The sequence below is a fragment of the Alexandromys fortis genome, unplaced genomic scaffold, assembly GCF_014885135.2.
Source record: "Alexandromys fortis isolate MF-2015 unplaced genomic scaffold, M_Fortis_MF-2015_v1.1 scaffold_103, whole genome shotgun sequence".
In the NCBI taxonomy this organism is placed as follows: Eukaryota; Metazoa; Chordata; class Mammalia; order Rodentia; family Cricetidae; genus Alexandromys; species Alexandromys fortis.
Genome location: NW_026067978.1, coordinates 2,192,536 through 2,211,464, shown reverse-complemented (window position 1 = coordinate 2,211,464; position 18,929 = coordinate 2,192,536). Strand labels below are relative to the sequence as shown.

Sequence of the window (18,929 nt, the reverse complement as noted above, 5' to 3'; positions counted from 1 at the left end):
GGGCTGGAGAGATGGCTCAGTGGTTAAGAGCTTTGCCTGCTCTTCCAAAGGTCCTGAGTTCAATTCCCAGCAACCACATGGTGGCTCACAACCATCCGTAAAGAGGTCTGGCGCCCTCTTCTGGCCATCAGGCATACACACAGACAGAATATTGTATACATAATAAATAAATAAATAAAAATATTAGCTTTAAAAAAAAAAGATTCAAAATGTACAAGAAAGAACCAGAAGGGAGACAAGGAGAAGAGAGACTTCTAGGAACTGAAGCCACCAGGATGGAAGAAACAGAGATGGAAAAGGAAGATGGATTCACAGAAAGTCAGAAAAACCGGCAGACCCCATCACACAAGTTTATGGAAGCCATGGCCTAAAGCAATGTAAAACCAAAGAGGCTGTTCTCTCAGAGTTGCAGCTTCCAGATAACTGTGGCTCCAAGTGCCAATACTGGAACAAGGAAGGAAGCTGTGCAGACATCGGTGAGAGAGCAGAAGGCCAGGACAACATACAGAACCTGAATGTCAATAAGGGGTTTTAGGTGACGATGATATGGTAAAGCCAGCACACTGGCTTCCGTGCATTTATTTGCATTTATTTGGCTCTGGTGGAGACAGCTCCATTGAGGAGGCTCTGCACAGTTCCACCAGAGCGGTCTATACTTTGCTGTGAACCTAAAACTACTCCAAAAATAAAGTCTATTATTATTTCTTGATAGGGTCTCATTATGTTTCCCAGGTGAATCCTGAACTTCTGGCTTATGTGATCCTCCTATATTGGCCTTCCAAGTAGCTGGTACAGGCATGCATTAATGAACCTAGCTAACAGCATTTTAAAACAGGTAAAGATTAATACCTGCCCCCCCCCAAATCCAAAACATTATACCTAAATTACATTTCAGCAATGGAGAACGAACTACACTAAGTGTTACAGCATTCCTACGTGTTATCTCTTCCAACTTGTTCTACTGTTATTACAATTTCCAGAGCTGGCACAAGACAATGGAAAATAGGTACAAACTCTTGATAGTCAAACACCATTCTTCATTGTATTTATTTTTTTTAAAGTACATAACTTTGTTAAAGCAGTGACATTTTCTATTTCAACCAAGAAGGAATAACAAGGACTAAATTAACCAACCACACTGGCTAGACCTGAAAGTAGAAAAAATGAAAGCAACAGTTTTTAAATCAATTAATTAAAAAACAACCTAATCCAGGTGTGGTGGCAGACATCTTTAGCTCAGCACTCAGGAAGCAGAGGCAGGTGGATATCTGTGAGTTCAAGGTCAGACTGATCATAGTGATTTCTATGCAGTCAGAATTATATAGAAAGACTGTCTCAAAAAAACAAATAAAATCCTGGTCTCCATGCTCCTGCCCTTAACTGAAGCCCTGAGGAAACTTCCCAATCGTTATATTTTAGTTATGTTTTAATAAATAAAGTTTGCCTGAAGATCAGAGGTTAAAATTAAGCCACTAGAGGCCAGGCAGTGAAGTCACACATCTTTAAACACAGAAGACAGAGGCAAGTGGGTCTCTGTGAGTTTAAGGCCACCCTGGGCTAAACAGGACCAGTACAGAAACAGAGCCAGGTGGTGGTGACTCACACCTTTAATCCCAGTACCAACGGGGAATATAAAATGGAAGAGGATAGAGGCTCAGGGTTCAGTCAGCAATCGCCCAGTCTTGGTAGAGGTTAAGACTTCTTTAGTGGCTGGCTGTTTTGCTTTTCTGATCTTCAGCTTGAACTCCAATATCTGTCTCTGTGTTTTTATTATTCGTGCTAGACTTCCCCATGTTGAAAGCCAGGAACTGGCCTGGGCCTCAGTGGGTTTATGGTAGGAAGCTTATGCTGTCTCTTCAGCCTCACCTGAGGACTGAGACTGGGGCCTCACTCACCTCAGTTCCTCAACCTACAGCAGACACAGGCAAATGCTTGTTGAATAGGTCAAATACAGATCTTAGGAAAGATCAACAAATCCAAGTCACAGAACAAGAGAAGGCCACAAATAGAGACTGTCCTGTGAGAACTTCAAAGTGAGACTAAAATGACCAAAGTTTGGAGGAGGCAGTGTCCTGGGGAGAGAGATGCAGAGAGAGCTCTGGACACTGGCAGAGGATCCTCAAGCATCCAGTTGAGTACCCAGACACAAGAATGAGGAAGGAAGCCATCTAAAGGGGGCAGGGAGAAGTATGTGGAAAGACTGGAAAGAAGAAAGGTCAATATTCACACTACCCAAGAACAGATAGACTGGAAAACCCCACAATTCACAGGATGTTCATTACAATCCACAAAAGGATCTTACCTCAACAGCGGGAAGGAGGGAGCACTGTTGTGATCTTTTTTAGTCCTATAAACATTGCCACATTTACAAAAAAGCAAAATGATATATAGTCTATTAAAAAAAAAACCAGTTGGGACTGGAGAGATGAACCAGGAGTTAAGAGCACTGGCTGCTCTTCTGGAGGACCTGAGTTCAATTCCCAGCACCCACACGGTGGCTCACAACCATCTGTAATGAGATCTGGTGCCCTCTTCTGGCATAAAGTTGTATATGCAGATAGAGTATCCATATACATAAAATAAATCTTTAAAAAATATTGTATAAAATAAAAAAAAAAGAAATCAGTCAACTAAAACTTAGTCAAAGTGAGAACAGTCAGAATTAGTGCCAAAGCACAGCAACAGGGCTAGAGACACAGGTGTGAGACACAAAGACCCCAGACAATTAGACACACAGACCACAGTGTGAGGGACGGGAACTGCAGTGAGAGCGCTAAGGGCAAACGGTGTCACAGAGAGCAGTAACTAGGAAACAACCATAAGCAAAACAGAGAAGGCAGACAACAAAAATGGAGCAGAGCATCAGGCAGCCAAGACAGTTTCCAGTGCTCCTACACATCTCTGGAGTTTCCAAAAGAAATGAGGATGAGGACTACAAATATTTGAAGAACAGCACAAAATGTCCCACAATGGATGAAATTTATAATCCACAAATCCAAAAAGTTTAACACCACAAACATAAGACTCAACAAAGCATGTACAATCAAATAAAATGAAACCAACAATAAAGCAAAAAGTCTTCAAGACAACTGAGAAAGACATACTTGGGATGATGGTGGGGCAGACGCCACTGCAGCTCTGTTAGAATTCCACTCTCAGTACATTGAGATGCTCTGTGGGCAGAGGTAACCCGGCCAACTGAGTTTGAGCCCTGAACTACTGAACCAATTCCACAGAGGTGTTCTCTGGCCTCCACACAAGCCCTGTGGCATGTACATAACCTTCTCCCTCCCCCCTCATACACACACACACACACACACACACACACTTTTTTTAAAAAAAGGTATTTTCAATATCAAAAACACAAATGAATTAAAAGGATGGAGAAAGGACACACCATGCTAATACCAATCAAAAGACAAACCACAGTGTCTATATCAATACCAGACAAGAGTCAGTTCCAGAGCAAAGAGTAAGGGGAATGATTTCACGGGGTTGAGGCCGTAGCTTAGTGGTAGAGCACTTGCCTAGTAAGCACAAAGCACTGGGGCAGGGAAAAAAAAAAAAGCCAAAAACAGAAAAAAAATTTCACAATTAAAAGTCACCAAGATGGCAAACATGTGGGTAATACATGCATGCATGCATGCTGGCACAAACATAAAGGTACAAACACATAAACATGTGCACATACATACACAAAGTATAACAGAAAGCATCCTAAAATGGGTGTAAGCAAAAACATGGTCTATATGTCAAAGTCTTTTAGATGACACCAAAGAAGTTATATGGCAGATGGACACAGGCTCACCAGCCCACCAGTCAAAGGAGTATATTTCCCCAAGATCAGGAGGAGACAACAACGTCTACTCTGTGCTCAGTAGAGTTCCTGGCCAGAATATCAGGCAACAAATTGAAATTAAAGGCAAAAGATTGGAAAGAAGAGTAAAAACTGTCTTTACTGGCAGACAATATAATTATGCATGTAGAAAATCCTAGAGAATTTTTTTTTAAGTGTAAGGATCTGAATTTGATTACCAACGCCACCCCAGGGGCAAACACTAAAAATCAACTAGAATTACTAAGTTTAACAAGGTTGTAGAATACAATCTTGCTGAATATATAAATTTATATCAACTGCAAGTCATGAAACAGCACTTTGTGCTATTAGGTCAACACTACCAAAAGGACAACAGATGCTGGCAAAAACATGGAGAAACTGGAACGCTCACATTGCTGGTAGGAATACAAAATTGTGATGTCACTGTGAAATACCATTTGACAGTTCTTCAAAAGGTCAAGGAAAGTTACCCCATGACTCAGCAACTACACTCCTAGGTGTGTATGTTCATAACAATTAAAAGCTTGTATAAGAACATGCATAACAACATTATTCCTATCAGCTAGAAACAACCCAAACATTCAACTGATGAAATATACAAATAAAATGCATCTATACAGGCAATATTATTCAGTCTTGTAATGAATGAATCCTGATACATTCTACAATAAGAATGAACCTAGCGGGGCTGGAGAGATGACTCAGAGGTTGAGAACTGACTGCTGTTCCGGAGGTCCTGAGTTCAATTCCCAGAAACCACATGATGGCTCACACCCACATCTATAATGAGATCTGGTGCCCAGAACGCTATATACATAATAAATAAATTTAAGAAAAAAAGAAATAACCTAGCAAACACTGCTAATGAAAGAAGTCAGATAGAAGACTACTCAGCAAGTGAGCCCCTTTCCCTGAACCGCCAGAGCAGGAAAACTCCAACAGAGGAGCGGTGCTGAGAGGGCTGCTGTGGCTGACACTGAGATCCAGAATCCTTGGGTTGCTGGAAAACTGTCTTAAGAACATGTGATCCACTGAAAACCCAGGAATCTGATACTATAAAATGATGAGTGGATTTGTCACTTGAATTTTATCTTAATAAGAAAAATACTTAAAAATCAGATGCATTTCTGTATCTATATATACAGGTATATATAGATATGTGTTTATGCACACACACATATATACATACATACACACATATGTATGATGTATGTATGTATGTATTTTGTTGTTGAGTTTTTGTTTTGGTTTTTTCCTGAGACAGGGTTTCTCTGTCTGTCCTGGAGCTCACTCTGTAGACCAGGCTGGCCTCAAACTCACAGAGCTCCACCTGCCATGGCCTCTTGAGTGCTGGGGTTAAAGGTGTGCACCACCACTGCCTGTCACATTTCTGGATATTAACAATACTTAATCTCAAAATGAAATTATGCAAATGATTCTATTTACAATAGAATGCAAGAGAGAGGCTGAGTGGGTAAGACACTTGCCACCAAACCTGACAACTAAGTTTAATGCTTGCGATACCCATGGTGAAAGCAAGAAATGATTCCTCCAAGTTGTCTTCTGGTTACTATACTCATGGCCATGGTACATAGGCCTCATATAAATAAGTAAATGTAATTTTTTAAGTTTGTAAGAATAACATAAAAACTATCAGAAGTGAAAGAGTGCCGGGCGGTGGTGGTGCACGTCTTTAATCCCAGCACTCAGGAGGCAGAGGCAGGTGGATCTCTGTGAGTTTGAGACCAGCCTGGTCTACAAGAGTTAGTTCCGGGACAGGCACCAAAGCTACAGAGAAACCCTGTCTCGAAAAACCAAAAAAAAAAAAAAAAAAAAAAGTGAAAGAGTTAATTAAGCAAGACATAAACAGAAGACTCAATAGTGTCAATACAGTAATTCAACACAATTGTGACCAAAATCTATTTTATGGAAACAGATAAGATGGTTATAAAATCTACATGAAAATGGGGAAAACCAACCAACCAAAGACACATAAGTAGGGGGTGGAGAGATGGCTCAGTGGTTAAAGTCCTTGCTGCTCTTCCAGAGGACCTAGGTTTGATTCCTAGAACTGGCACGGTGGCTCACAGATCTGACGGCCTCTGAGAATACCAGGCATGCACATGGTGCACATACATACGGGCAAACACTCACTCATACACATAAAATAAAAAAATAAATCTTTCTTTTTCTCATTAAGTCACAAAGAACTGATAATATGCAAAGATAGGTAAACTTCAAAAACATTACACAAAAAGAAAGAGAACGGTATTAAAAAAGAAAGTACTTTAGCCGGGTGGTGGTGGCCCATGTCTGTAACCCCAGCATTCAGGAGAAAAGGGATAGGCAGAATTGTGGGTTAGAGGCCAGCCTAGTCTACAAACTGGCTGTCCAGCGCTGCTACACAGAGAAACCTGTCTGGGCCCAGGTTGGACTCTCGGCACCCAGACATGGCTCACAACCATCTTGAACTCCAGTCCCAGGACTGACTGTCTTCTTCTGTCTTCCATGAGCACTGCACACACGTAACACAAGCACACACTTGGTGCCTACACATTGGTGAAATACACATACATATAAACTGAGAATAAATTTTTAAAAATAAAGAGATGGCATTTTAAGATGTCTTAAATGGAATTTCAAAAAGACAAAACTATTGTGACATGAGGGCAGACCAAAGGATGCAGGGTGGGAGGTTGCAAAACCAGTGGAAAGGAATGTTGAGGACAACGCTGGGGTCTAAAATGACATCACGTGGTGGGCCGCACAGCTGTATATGTTTACTGTCACTCGCCACGCTGTAGCTGCAACAGGTAAACCACTCATCTTATTGGGTGTTAACTTCACAACAATAAAGCGAGCTGCACACCACTCACCATTGTAGCCTTCCAGAACAGAGTCAATAATAGGTCTTGCAGTTAAGTTATACACGTCAAGTTGTTTACTTTCTGGTCCAAAAACAGTATCAAAAGTAAATGTCTTTGGAGGTTCGTTGGAGGAATCGGTCTTATGGACGGTGATGGTTCCCCTCATCTCATCCACGCTGACGGCCTGTCTGTAGCACATTGATTTCTCTCTCTCATTGAGGGGCCGGCACCTAACAACAACCTTCACATTATCGCAGCTTTCTGGCTTCTCGGATTTATTGATCTGGAGGAGACAATGTTTACAAAGAGTAAGAAGAACATTCATTTTGCCCTAAATTTATAACTGAAAAAAGTTACTTTTCCACCTCAGCATCCTTAATGTGATCTCAGCACTCTGGGAGGCAGAGGCAGAGGCAAAGGCAGGTAGCTCTCAGTGAGTTTGAGATTGGCCTATATAATATAGTGAGACACTGTTTCAAAACAAACCCACAATGTATGAGGTCCTCTGCTCCCCCAGGACATCTAGTTTCATTTTCTAGAATGCATTTGTAAAATTTTTATCTTAGCAAAAATCCATACGTGACTTACCTTCTCTACAGAAGACAACAATAAGTTAAGGACAGAGAAGGCCAATGACACACAGGGGAAAATGTCATATGAATGTTTGTATCAAGTTTTGATTTTCAAAATTTTCCATGACTAAGGAACTAACTCGAAACAGTGCTATTACTGTCAATGTTTCTCTCCAGCTCAGCCTTCACCACCCTAGGCCAAGTCACGTCACCTGGGCCCTGCACTGCAGTCTCCTAATTGTGTCCCTGCACCTGATTAAACTGTCCTTCAGGACATCCTCACACACAAATCAAATCAGGACGCTCTCCAGCTCTCCAACGTAAAACTCTCCCACAGGTGACAAGCCCAAAATAAACAATGTCAAGGTCATCTAGAAAGGTCTCTGGGTTTCACAAAACACTCTGCCTCCCCTCAGCCGTGTCGCCCTAGGCTCCAGGGTCCTTTCCTGGAGTCCTTCTTCACTTAGATAATATCTATTCCTCCTTCAGTTTCCAGCTCAACAGCCACTTCCTTTGGGAATACTTCTCTCACTAGGTCAAACGCTTTTTTTTATATAATTTAAATAGACAGAGAGCACATCCTGCTTTTGAAGGATAGTTTTACTCTTGTTTGCCCCTTGATTGATGTCTGTCATTCTACCTTCACTTGAGTTCCAAACAAGCTGTCAAGGGGCTGAATTCAGTCCATAAAATTCTTTTATTTGGCTCGAAGGTTTTTTTTTTTGTTGTTGTTGTTGTTGTTGTTCTGATATAGGGTCTCATGAAGCACAGGGAAGCCTAGAACTCACTATAAAGCAAAGGATAGCCAGCCTTGGATTATTTTTGTGTTTGTTTTTCAAGACAGGGTATCTCTGTCTAACAGATCTGGCAGTCCTGGGATCGATTTGTAGACTAGCCTGGTCTCGAACTCAGAGACCAGCCTGCCTCTGCGGCTGAGTGCTGGGATTAAAGTCATCCGCCACCAATGACAAGCAGCAATTAAAGTTTTTTGAAAACAAAAGTAGATCTGATATCTGTAGTGATATTTCATTTGTATTTTAATAATTAAAGCTTACCTAAAGATCAAAGAGTAAAACAGCCCCACTGATCAGCCTTACAGACCAGGCAGTGATGGCACAAACTTTTTTTTTTTTTTTTTTTTAATTTTCGAGACAGGGTTTCTCCGTAGTTTTTGGTTCCTGTCCTGGAACTAACTCTTATAGACCAGGCTGGCCTCGAACTCACAGAGATCCGCCTGCCTCTGCCTCCCGAGTGCTAATGGCACAAACCTTTAATCCCAGTAGCCACACTAGTTTGCCACAGAAACCAGGTGGTAGTGGTGCACGCCTTTAATCCCAGAGCTAGAGAGGAATATAAAATGGGAGGAGACAGTTCTCAATCTCAGTCTCATTCTGAGGACTCCTGGAGCCAGGATTGCCATTTCGGACTGAGGTAGAGGTAAGAGCCAATCCTTGGCAGTTTTGCTTTTCTGACCTTCAGGTTGAACACCAATATCTGTCTCTGGGTTTTTATGAACAGTGCTACAGATATCTGTGGCCAGCATTCCTTTATGGCAACAGTTTCCAATTCACCAGAGTCTGGTGCTGCTCACTTCATTTAGTCAAACTGTCCTTTCTCTGTTAGTGTGTATGGTTTTCACTTCTGCCTCAAAAGGCAAGCTTCTCTTTCTCCGAAGTCAAAAACTTGGTAAACGAGGCTGGAGAGACGGCTCGGTGGTTAAGAGCACTTACTAGCTCTTGCAGAGGACCTGGGTTGGGTTTCCAGCACCCAGACAGTGGCTCTCCACTGCTTATAGCTACAGTTCCAAAACAGGCCCACGCCCTCTTCTGCCTTCCTCTGGCAGGTGGTGCACATACATGCATGCAGGCAAGCACTCATACATATAACATAAAATTAAATTTTTAAAAAATGCCTGGCAAGTCTTGCTCAACGAACCCTACCATCTACATGATTAGCATATACACGGGTGGTGCCCAGGATTTATTGAATGCATACTGTGAAAGCAATAAACAGAAACAAGCATTGAGCATTTTGTGCTGAATGTCAAACCTTGTCCTTCCACTGTCCTGATAAAAACCACAATAAGTTTGTGTGGGAACTAAGGGTCCAGACAATTTGAAGAGCCGTCAGAGGCCTCATAACCGATAAATACACTTCCACAGCTCAAGTCTTCTCCAATGAGACTGACAACCACCCCCATATTATGGCACGATAACAATCCGTGAAATTTTAGAAGGTAACCAAATCGCCACCGCATACTCACACAAAGACACCTACGGGTTACATTTTGCACCATAAGCTAAGGCGCCCCACCAGCGCAAGTCTGACAGCTTACACCCAGGGACCGAGAGTGGACTCGGGTCGCGGGCATCCGCACGACCCTCGCGGCCGCGCGCAACCACCAAGCCCCGGCAGCCGCGCGGCGCTTTTCTGTCAGGCAGCGCGGGCCCAACGGGATGCAGCGCGCAGCGGGGCAACAGGACGGGTCCCAGGGGAGACCCGTGCGCGCAGGACCCCGGCCACGCCACCCTTCCCTGCCCAGGCCTCGCGGCCCCGCCGCCCTGCCCCGCCCGCCCGCCGCGCGCTTCTATGGCAACGGCCGCGCCCCCGAGCAGGGCCGCCACGATGAGTGGGAACCCCAGCGGCCGAGTGGCCGTCCTCACCGGCATGGTGGCCGCTTCCCGTGCTCCGCCAACGTCCCCGCTCGGGATGCAGCCCAACAACACCGGGTTTGCGGGCGAGGCTCGCCTCGGGCGACCGAAACACCTTGGTGCTCTAGAGACTGCGGCTCACTCAGCGACAGAGGGCAGTGCGCAGGCGCACTCTGAGCTCGCCCCGCCCAATCTCGGGTGCCCTCGGCTTCTTAAAGTACGCGTGCGCAGGACTTTCGCGTCTACCTCTACGGACGCCAGACTGAGGCGGCGCCTGCGCAGCTGTGCCGTTCCTCTGGGATGCAAAGCTGGGTCCTGCTGAAGCAGTGGGGACACCTGGCCAGCTGAGATCGCGAGGGCCTTCTGGCGCTGGCACTATCTCAAATAGTAAAAGTTACAGGAGAGCGCCGGTGGTGGTGCACACTTTTAACCCCAACACTTGGGAACCAGAGACAGGCGCATCTCAGTGAGTTTGAGGCCAGCCTTGTCTACAAGAGCGAGTTCCAGGACAGGCTCCCAAGCTATAGAGAAACCCTGTCTCGAAAAACAAACAACAAAATGTTCCTCAATACATCACACAATTGGCCATGAATGTTAGTAAAATGTTCTGTATTTCTCAAAGATGCTGAGTAGGAAAGACCCATTTCTTAGGATAATGTAGGTCATCGTTGCACAGATATTGCTAATAAATGATAATCCCTTATCATTTCATTGAAGTTTTATATTTCTGTGAGTGTGTGCTCCAACACTCATATGCCATGACTCAGACGTGTGGAGATCAGAAGACAGTTTTCAAGAGTTGGTTTCTTCTTCCAGTGTGTGGCTCTCACCAATGGAACTAAAGTCAGGTTTAGTGGCAAGCGCCTCCACCCACTGACCAATTGAGCTGGCCCTGAAGTTTTTAAGAGATGCCTCTATTATAAACTAATCCAGTTTCCTAGTTATGCCTCTTTTACCTTGTATAATCCTGCATTCAAATGCACGTGATATCACATCAAACTACACTGAGATATAGAGGCCACTGTAAGTAGCTCGAAGCTAGAGGCTTTAGATATATTTTTTCTTTGTGTCCCATCTCGGAAATGCTAGTAAAGTGTTTGCTGAAAGAGTGAAACTAATCTATCTTGCGCGCATTGCTTTGCATTCAAATACCTTCTACCAATGTAAACGGTTTGTAGTTGTATAAAATCAAATTATTAATACTACACAAAAGTAAAAAATAAAAGTGCCCATCGTACATTGTGTCCCACATGGTGAGCAAAAGATCTTTCATAATGACCTTGTTTGAAGATTTATTTCATGTACCCCACCGCAGAAAGGGAGCTCCTTAGGGGCTAGCCGAGATTCTCACCGGTCTTGCCACAGCCTAGCACAGAACCTGGCCCAGAAAAAGCAATCGTGTGCCCCTTCCAGCCCAGCACCAGTCCACTTGGGTGTGTCACAGATATCCTATCGTGTCAAAGGTCAAATCCCATTCCCCAGACCAGTGTGCCTCCCTCCTACACTGTCCCTGTCACACACACGAGGCTCACCTTAGACTTCCCTCATCTCAACAGACAGAGGCGGAATTCCAGCAATTGCTCTGCTCAGTCCCCAGTCTCCTTCCCCCACCCCGCATCAATCCTCACGCGCTGCCTACTGAGGATCTGCCATTAAGTAAAACCAGGATGTGGTTCTTACCATCATCATCACTAGGATCTCTCACGTGTATTACTACACTCAGAGCCTGTTTCTATAGCATCCTTGAGGGATAACAGGAGTAGCTTGGTTGATAGAGTCCTTGCCTAGCGTGCTTGAACCCCTGGGCTCCATTCTCAGCAACTCATAAACCTGGTACACACAGGTGAAGGCAGGAGAATCAGACATTCAAAATCATCCCCAGCTCCATGTTGAGTCTGAGACAACCTGAGATCCATGAGACAGGTGTGGTAATGCCAGCACTCAGGAGGCAGAGACACAAAGATACCTGTGAGCTCAAGGGCAGCCTGGTCTACATAGTGAGTGTCAGGCCAGAATTACACAGTAAGACCCTGTCTCAAAAACAAAAAGCAATAAGGCAGAGGAGCAGGAGAAAAAGCAGAACAGGGAAAAGACTCAATCACCCACAGATTGGGGCCTGGGAGGACCCTGGATCCAGTCTGCCACTGGATATGCAGAAAGGACTGTATTTCCAGCACAGAGCCTACAGGGATGCTGTTAAAACATGAATAGATCTTGCCTTTTTCTGCTCCAAAACATCCTTTGATTTTCCATCTCAGAGTAAAAGCCACAGCCAACCCTCTGCCTCTCCAATTCTTCCTCTTCTTTTGTCTGAGTCAGCCCCAGTTGGCCTCCTTGTTTCATCCACATCTCATATACAATTTCATCTTTGCAGACAATGGTTATCTTAGTAGGAACTAATGGACATAACTATAAAGAATTGTAGCTCATGCATGCAATCGCAGTATTCAGGAGGCAGAAGCAAGAGGATCATCTATGAGTTCGAGAATGATCCCGGGCTCTAGAATGAGACTCTATCTCAAGCAAACCAACTTGATGCACTGAACTGTTTTTTCCGTTTAATCATGTAGCATTTTTTAGCATTCGTTTTATGAATATGAGCATTTTGTTCCTGTGTGTATGTGTCTTGGGGTTTTCTATTGCTGTGAAGAGACACCGTGACCATGGCAACTCTTATAAAAGAGAACATTTAACGGAGGTGGCTCACTTGCAGTTTCAGAGGTTTACTCCAGAATCATCAGGATGCTGGGGAGCATGGCAGCCTGCAGGCAGACGTGGTGCTGGAGCTGAGTTGAGAGTCCTCCATCTTGACTCAGAGGCAAAAGGAAGTTGACTGATTGCCACACTGAGGGAAGCTTGAGAAAAAGACCTCAAAGCCCACCCCTACAGTGACACATCTCCAACGAAAAAGGTGTGCCCTCCACCCTCAAGGTCTGGATTAAAGGCTTGTGTCCTCCAGTCTCCTCCAACAAGCCCACATCTCCCAATAGTGCCACTCTCTATGAGTTTATGAGGGCCCAATACAAACTACCATGTATTTGCACATGCCTGGTGACCTTGGAGGTCAGAAGAGGGCATCAGACCCCCTGGGACTGGGGTTACAGACAGTTGTCAGCTACCATGTAGGTGCTGGGACCCAAACCCAGTGCTCTTGAAAGAGCAACCAGGGCTGTTAACCTCTAAGCCATCTCTCCCCAACTCTTTCTTTTAGAAATCACTTGCTGTGAGTGGACATGATGAGTTAGCACATAGAGACGCTGACCACCATGTCTGACCATCTGAGTTTGATCCTTAGGACTGCACCGTGGAAGGAAAGAACTGACTCCCGCAAGTTGTCCTCTGACCTCCATGTGCACATAGTGGCCCACGCTAGCACACACAAGTGCGCACACACACATACATGAATAAATGTATGTATGTAATAAAAACACATTTTTCTTAGTTGTTTGTTGTTTTGTTTTTGAGAAAGGGTCTCATTATGTAACTCTGACTGTCTTGGAACTCACTATGTAAACCAGGTTGGACAAGAAATGACAGAGATTCACCTGCCTCTGCCTCCTGTGTGCTGTGATTAAAACTGTGTGTCTACCCCCAACTCTGAAACTATATTTAAAAAAAAAAAACATCTGGGACCTGTGAAAGGTGGTACCTCTATCTCTGGGGAGGTAGATACGGTAGGCATATTTCTGTGAGTTGGAGACCACCTGGTCTACATATCAAGTTCCAGGACAATCAGGGCTATGTAGAGAAACCCTGTCTTTTTTTTTAATATTTATTTATTTATTATGTATACAATAGTCTGTCTGTGTGTATGTCTGCAGGCCAGAAGAGGGCACCAGATCTCATTACAGATGGTTGTGAGCTACCATGTGGTTTCCGGGAATTGAACTCAGGACCTTTGGAAGAGCAGGCAATGCTCTTAACCACTGAGCCATCTCTCCAGCCCCGAGAAACCCTTTAAAAACAAAACAAAACAAAACAAAACAAATGATTTGAGCTGAGCGATGGTGGTGCACGCCTTTAAACCCAGCACTCGGAAGGCAGAGGTAGGCGGATCTCTGTGAGTGCAAGTCTATCCTGGTCTACAAAGCAAGTTCCAGGATAGGCTCCAAAGCTACACAGAGAAACCCTGTCTCAGAAAACCAAATATGCATATTAAATTTGATCCGCACATTAACCTTTTGAAATAAGTAGTAATTGTTGCCCTTATTCTATAAATAAAGAAAACTCTTTCAGGATCAGGTACACTAAGGATCAAGTCCAGATATAAACCCAGGCAGGCCAGCAAGCTCTTCCCCTAGATGTCCACCTGACTCAGAAAAATCTTCTCAGTGAGTCCTAACATCATCCTAGTTAAAATGTCCCCAGACCCAGCCCTGCATGTCTCCTCTCCCTACTTTATAAATCCCTATAGTTATCCGATAGTCAATATATATGCTTTATTCATACAAGTCTCAAAATTACATTTATTTATTTTGGTGGGAGCAGGGAGGCCAGGGCACCACCGTGCACATGTCGAAGTCAGAGGACCCCTTGGGGAGCTCAATTCTCTTCTCCCATGCAGAGCCTGGAGATCCAATTCAGGCCATTATGCCAGACGTCATGGCCCTTGCCCACTGAGCAATCCTGCTGATCCTACGTACAAACTTCATTAAGATATTATCAATACCTTGCACCATCCAATTCATTGGTTTAAATGGCACAGTTTATTGGGTTTTCTAGCGTGAGTGGAAGGGCATGACTATACCCACAATCAACTTATAATATTTTCTTCACCCTAAAAAGACATACTGTGCTTATAGGAGTCATTTATGCCCTGCTTCCTTCATGGCTCATGTTCTCCCAGTACCCTGAGTCCTAGACAATCATTTTCTTCTCTGTCTTTATTGTGGATAGTTCATACACATGGAATTACATCATGTGTGTCTTTTGTGAATGATTTCTTCCACTTTTTTTTAAAAGCATGATTGATGTTAGAATCTTTGCTTGCCTGTGTGTATGTATGTGCACCGTGTGAGTGCACGGTGCTCACGGAGGCCAGAATAGGGAAACAAAACAAAATAATCCAAAGCATTGCCAACTCCAAAGTGAGGATGTAGCTCAGTTGGGAGAGGGCTTGCCTAGCATGCAAGAGACCCTGGGTTCATTCATAGCACCCTCTATGGGTGAATGTCTCTATTCCTAGCACTTGGGAAACAGGAAATTCAGAAGTTCAAAGTCGTCCTGGCCAAGCCTGAAATCCACGAGATACTGTTTCAAAAACAAAAACATTACCGGCTCCCAATAAATTCCTTGTATACTTTTCCATCATTATTCAATATCCCAAGGCTACTGTTGTGGTTTGAATGAGAGGAGCCTCCACAGGCTCATAGATTTGAATACACGGTCACCAGGGAGTGGCACTATTGGGAAGTGTGTCCTTGTTGGAGTAGGTGTGGCTTTGCTGGAGAAAGTGTCACTGGGAGTGTGCTTTGAGGTTTCAAATGCTCAAACCAGCCCCAAAGTCTCTCTGTCTCTCTCTCCCTGCTGCCTGTCAATCTAGATGACGACCTCTCAGCTCCATGTCTGCCTGTGTGCCACCATGCTTCCCACCATGATGATAATGGACTAAACCTCTGAAACCGTAAGGCAGCTTCAATGAAATGTTTTCCTTTATCGGAGTTGCCATGGCCACGGTGTCTCTGCACAGCAATAGAACATTGACTCAGACAGCTAGTGTGTAAACGGATAAATGCAGAAATGACTGGACTACCCTTCAAGGGAGGGATTATCGCTTTTTCTTTGAGACAGGGTCTTGGGGAGCCCAGGCTGCCCTCAGATTCACTATGTAGCTGAGGATGACATTGAACTTGTGATCCTCCTGCCTCTACTCTCAGGTGCTGGGATTTCAGGCACGCACCACCACACTGGATTTATGTGGTGCTGGGAATCAAATCCGGGATGTCGTGTATTGTAGGCAAGCACTCTACCAACTTAGCTACATCCACAGGAGGATCAACACCTTTTTGGATAAGTAGAAACCAGATCCTGAGATTAAGGTCCAGTAGCAATGTAGGCTGTAGTTCAGGGGCTATCCCAAGACCGAGAGTACTTTCTTGATTCTCCTCCCCCCAGATCAGTACTGCGAGCTAAGATGCGGGATGTATGGTAGGACACACCAGATATCCTATGAAAGGGGAATTCTAGAGAAGAAGCGTGAACCATAGTATAAGGCTCAGCTAGTGAGTGAGAGACATCCCGCTCGCTGTGATAAGAGGCAGTAGGCACCTAGGACGTTCACAGTCTGAGGTGCCTGCCACCTAGTATCGTAGTGAGGGCTAAGATGCAGCTGCCCAGGAGCGGCAAGTGAACCCACCAAGCCTACCCCGTCCCTCGTAGGTGCCCCAACTGTAGGGTCACAACACGTGGCTGAGAAAAGCGAGTTGGGTCACAAGCTGGATGTAGACTCCATCATGCTGATGCTAGGGTGAGAGGTGTCTGCCCTCTCTGAGTCCTGCATGCCTTTGTTCTCCTGGCACCTTCGTTCCGAGGACCCCTGGTGGCCTTTCGAGTTCCACCAGTCTAGGCCGGGCTCCAGCATCCAGCAACCTATGCTGCTTCTCCAGTGGCTCCTTCCACAGTGCCCAAGGCTAGTCCTCCTGACGTGTGTCCTGCGTGGAGATGCAATGCGCACCTGTGGCTTGGTAGCAACCCATCATCTTTTCTGCGGTACCCGGGACCCTCTGCTCCAGCGCTGGGTTACCTCACCTAGCTAGCACGTGCTTCTGCCTTGAAACAGGCCACCACCGAGAGGTGCTTAATTCCATCTGGGTTTAAGATCTCCTAGCCTCTTTGATCTCCTGGATTAGGCAGCCCCCGACACTGCTGAACCAAGCCTCCCCGAACCTCTGGCCACCCTCCTCCGTTCTTTTCCCAACAAGTCGAGATATGCCATACCTTGCAGGAAATCTTTTTTGGGTTCCTAAAGCTAAGAATGTCTTCCATTTTTCGAGGTGGGGGTACACGCTTAAAATATATATTTAAATTTCTTAACTATTTTTAATTATGTGGAGATATATCTATATCTATCTCGATATAGCTACAGATATAGATACTTATCTATATAGCTACAGATATCTCTATATCTCAAAATCGATATAGATAGATAGATAGAGAGAGAGAGAGAGAGAGAGAGAGATAGAGAGATGTAGATATAGAAATATAGATGTTGATATAGATATGTGAGCTTGTGCATCTAAGTGCAGGTGCCTGTGAAGGTCAGAGATGTTGCATCCCCTGGGAACTAGAGTTCTAGGCAGCTGTGAGCAGCCTCATGTGGGCACTGGCAAGCAAACTCTGGTCCCTGCAAGAGCAATGTGCCTTCTCCACTGCTCAGCCATCTCTCTAGCCCTTCCTTGCAGGTCACATTCAACCTGGCTCTTCCTGCTATCTTGCTATCTTCCTACAGCCACGTGGTTTCAGGAAGGTAAAGAGGCCTATGTGGGACAGTGGCAGTTGCTAGGAAAAGTGACTTCAAGTCTACTTCCAGAAATGTGACCTGGTCATGCCCATAAACTTGGTCTTTAGTGACTCTGAGCCCCTTCTCTGAGGGGAGCAGGAGGCCCAGATGCTGGAGGAAGAGCAGAAGCTCCAGATTCGCTGCACATTGACTTGGCCATCAGAGTTTCCCAGCCCTTCGCACTGCCCTCTTACCTCTTCCACTTTGAGGGCGGATGGGGACACTACCGCCATTTCTCCAATGCCTTCCTTGACCAGTCTCAGTCTCCAAGGAAGCAGGAAAACATGGCTTGTGTATCCAGTTCCAAACCTTCAATACAAATGTTTATTATGATATCATTTGTGAACTGGAGAGATGGTTCCGTGGTTAAGAGCATAGGCTGTTCTTGCAGAGGACCTGGGTTTCTTTCCCAGCACCCACATGGTGGCTCACAACCATCTGTAACTCCAGTTCTAGGGGACCTGCCAGCCTCCTCTGACTTCCTGGGGCACCTGCACTCCTGTACATAACCCCTACATAAACACTACGCATATACACAACTTTTAAAATATTTTTTAAAAGATATACTTTGTGCCTCTAAAATTAGTTTTTGTCTAACTAAACCTCAAGTGAATGCCTTTAAAATAAGTACTTCCGGAGGTTATGGTAATATTTTGCTTCTCTAAAAATGTAGGACCGTCATGAATGCCCTTTGCATTTGGAAGTTTACAAAGATTTCTGAGGATAAAGCATACTTGTTTGGGCTTGCTTTTGTTATGATTTTAGTTTTGACTTTCTGAGACAGGTCTTGTGCAGCCAGGCTAGACTCAAATTCACTAGGTACCCAAAGATGGCTTTGAACTCCTGACCCTCCTGCCTCTACCTTCAAAGTGCTGGGAGTGTGTGTGTGTGTGTGTGTGTGTACTGTCACACCTGACAGACACATAGTTTTCTCAGAACCGAACCGTCTTCAATAAAGGCTGAAGGCAGGGGTGGGGCTATGGATCAGTCGGTAAAGTGCTCGCTGTGCAAGTAAGGACCTGTGTTGGATTCCCAGGACCCATGTTGTAGAAGAAAGCCAGGTGTAGTGGGGCATGCTTATAATCCCAGCCATGGAGAGGTGGTGTGGAGATAGAAATATCCCTAGGGTTGCTGACCAGCTAGCCTCGCTACCTGGCAAGTTCTAGGCCAGGAAGAAGAAATGAGAGACCCTGTCTCAAAAAAAAAAAAAAGAAAAAGAAAAAAAAGGTAGTCAATACCTAAAGAATGACATGTGAGGATAACCTCTGGCCTCCACATGCTTGTGTATACACACACATATACACACACCAAAGGGAAACTATGGTTGAAGGAAAACATGAAGGAGCAGGGCTGTGAAGGCCATGGGTAGTTTGTTACAGTGCCTGTCCACAAAGCTGGGAGGCATCTTTTTTCTTTCTCCAGGTAGCTATGCTGGGATTGGGAGGAGTGAGCAAAACCCACAACTCCTGAGAAACTCGGGGTGAGTTCTTACCCTGAACCCAG

At 44.8% G+C, this 18,929-nt stretch overlaps 1 protein-coding gene across 1 annotated transcript in view; it reads right to left on the bottom strand.

The window, feature by feature from the left end:
• Positions 1-10,083, bottom strand: part of Kif3a (kinesin family member 3A) — a 39,330-nt gene extending 29,247 nt beyond the window's left edge. Inside the window, exons 1-2 of the mRNA XM_050157665.1 lie at positions 9,941-10,083; positions 6,623-6,988 (exon numbers count right to left, since the gene is read on the bottom strand). Coding sequence (XP_050013622.1) covers positions 6,623-6,988; positions 9,941-9,946 — 372 coding nt within the window. The 5' untranslated portion in view covers positions 9,947-10,083. The remainder of the gene's footprint in view (positions 1-6,622; positions 6,989-9,940) is intronic.
• Between the last annotated feature and the right edge of the window lie 8,846 nt (positions 10,084-18,929).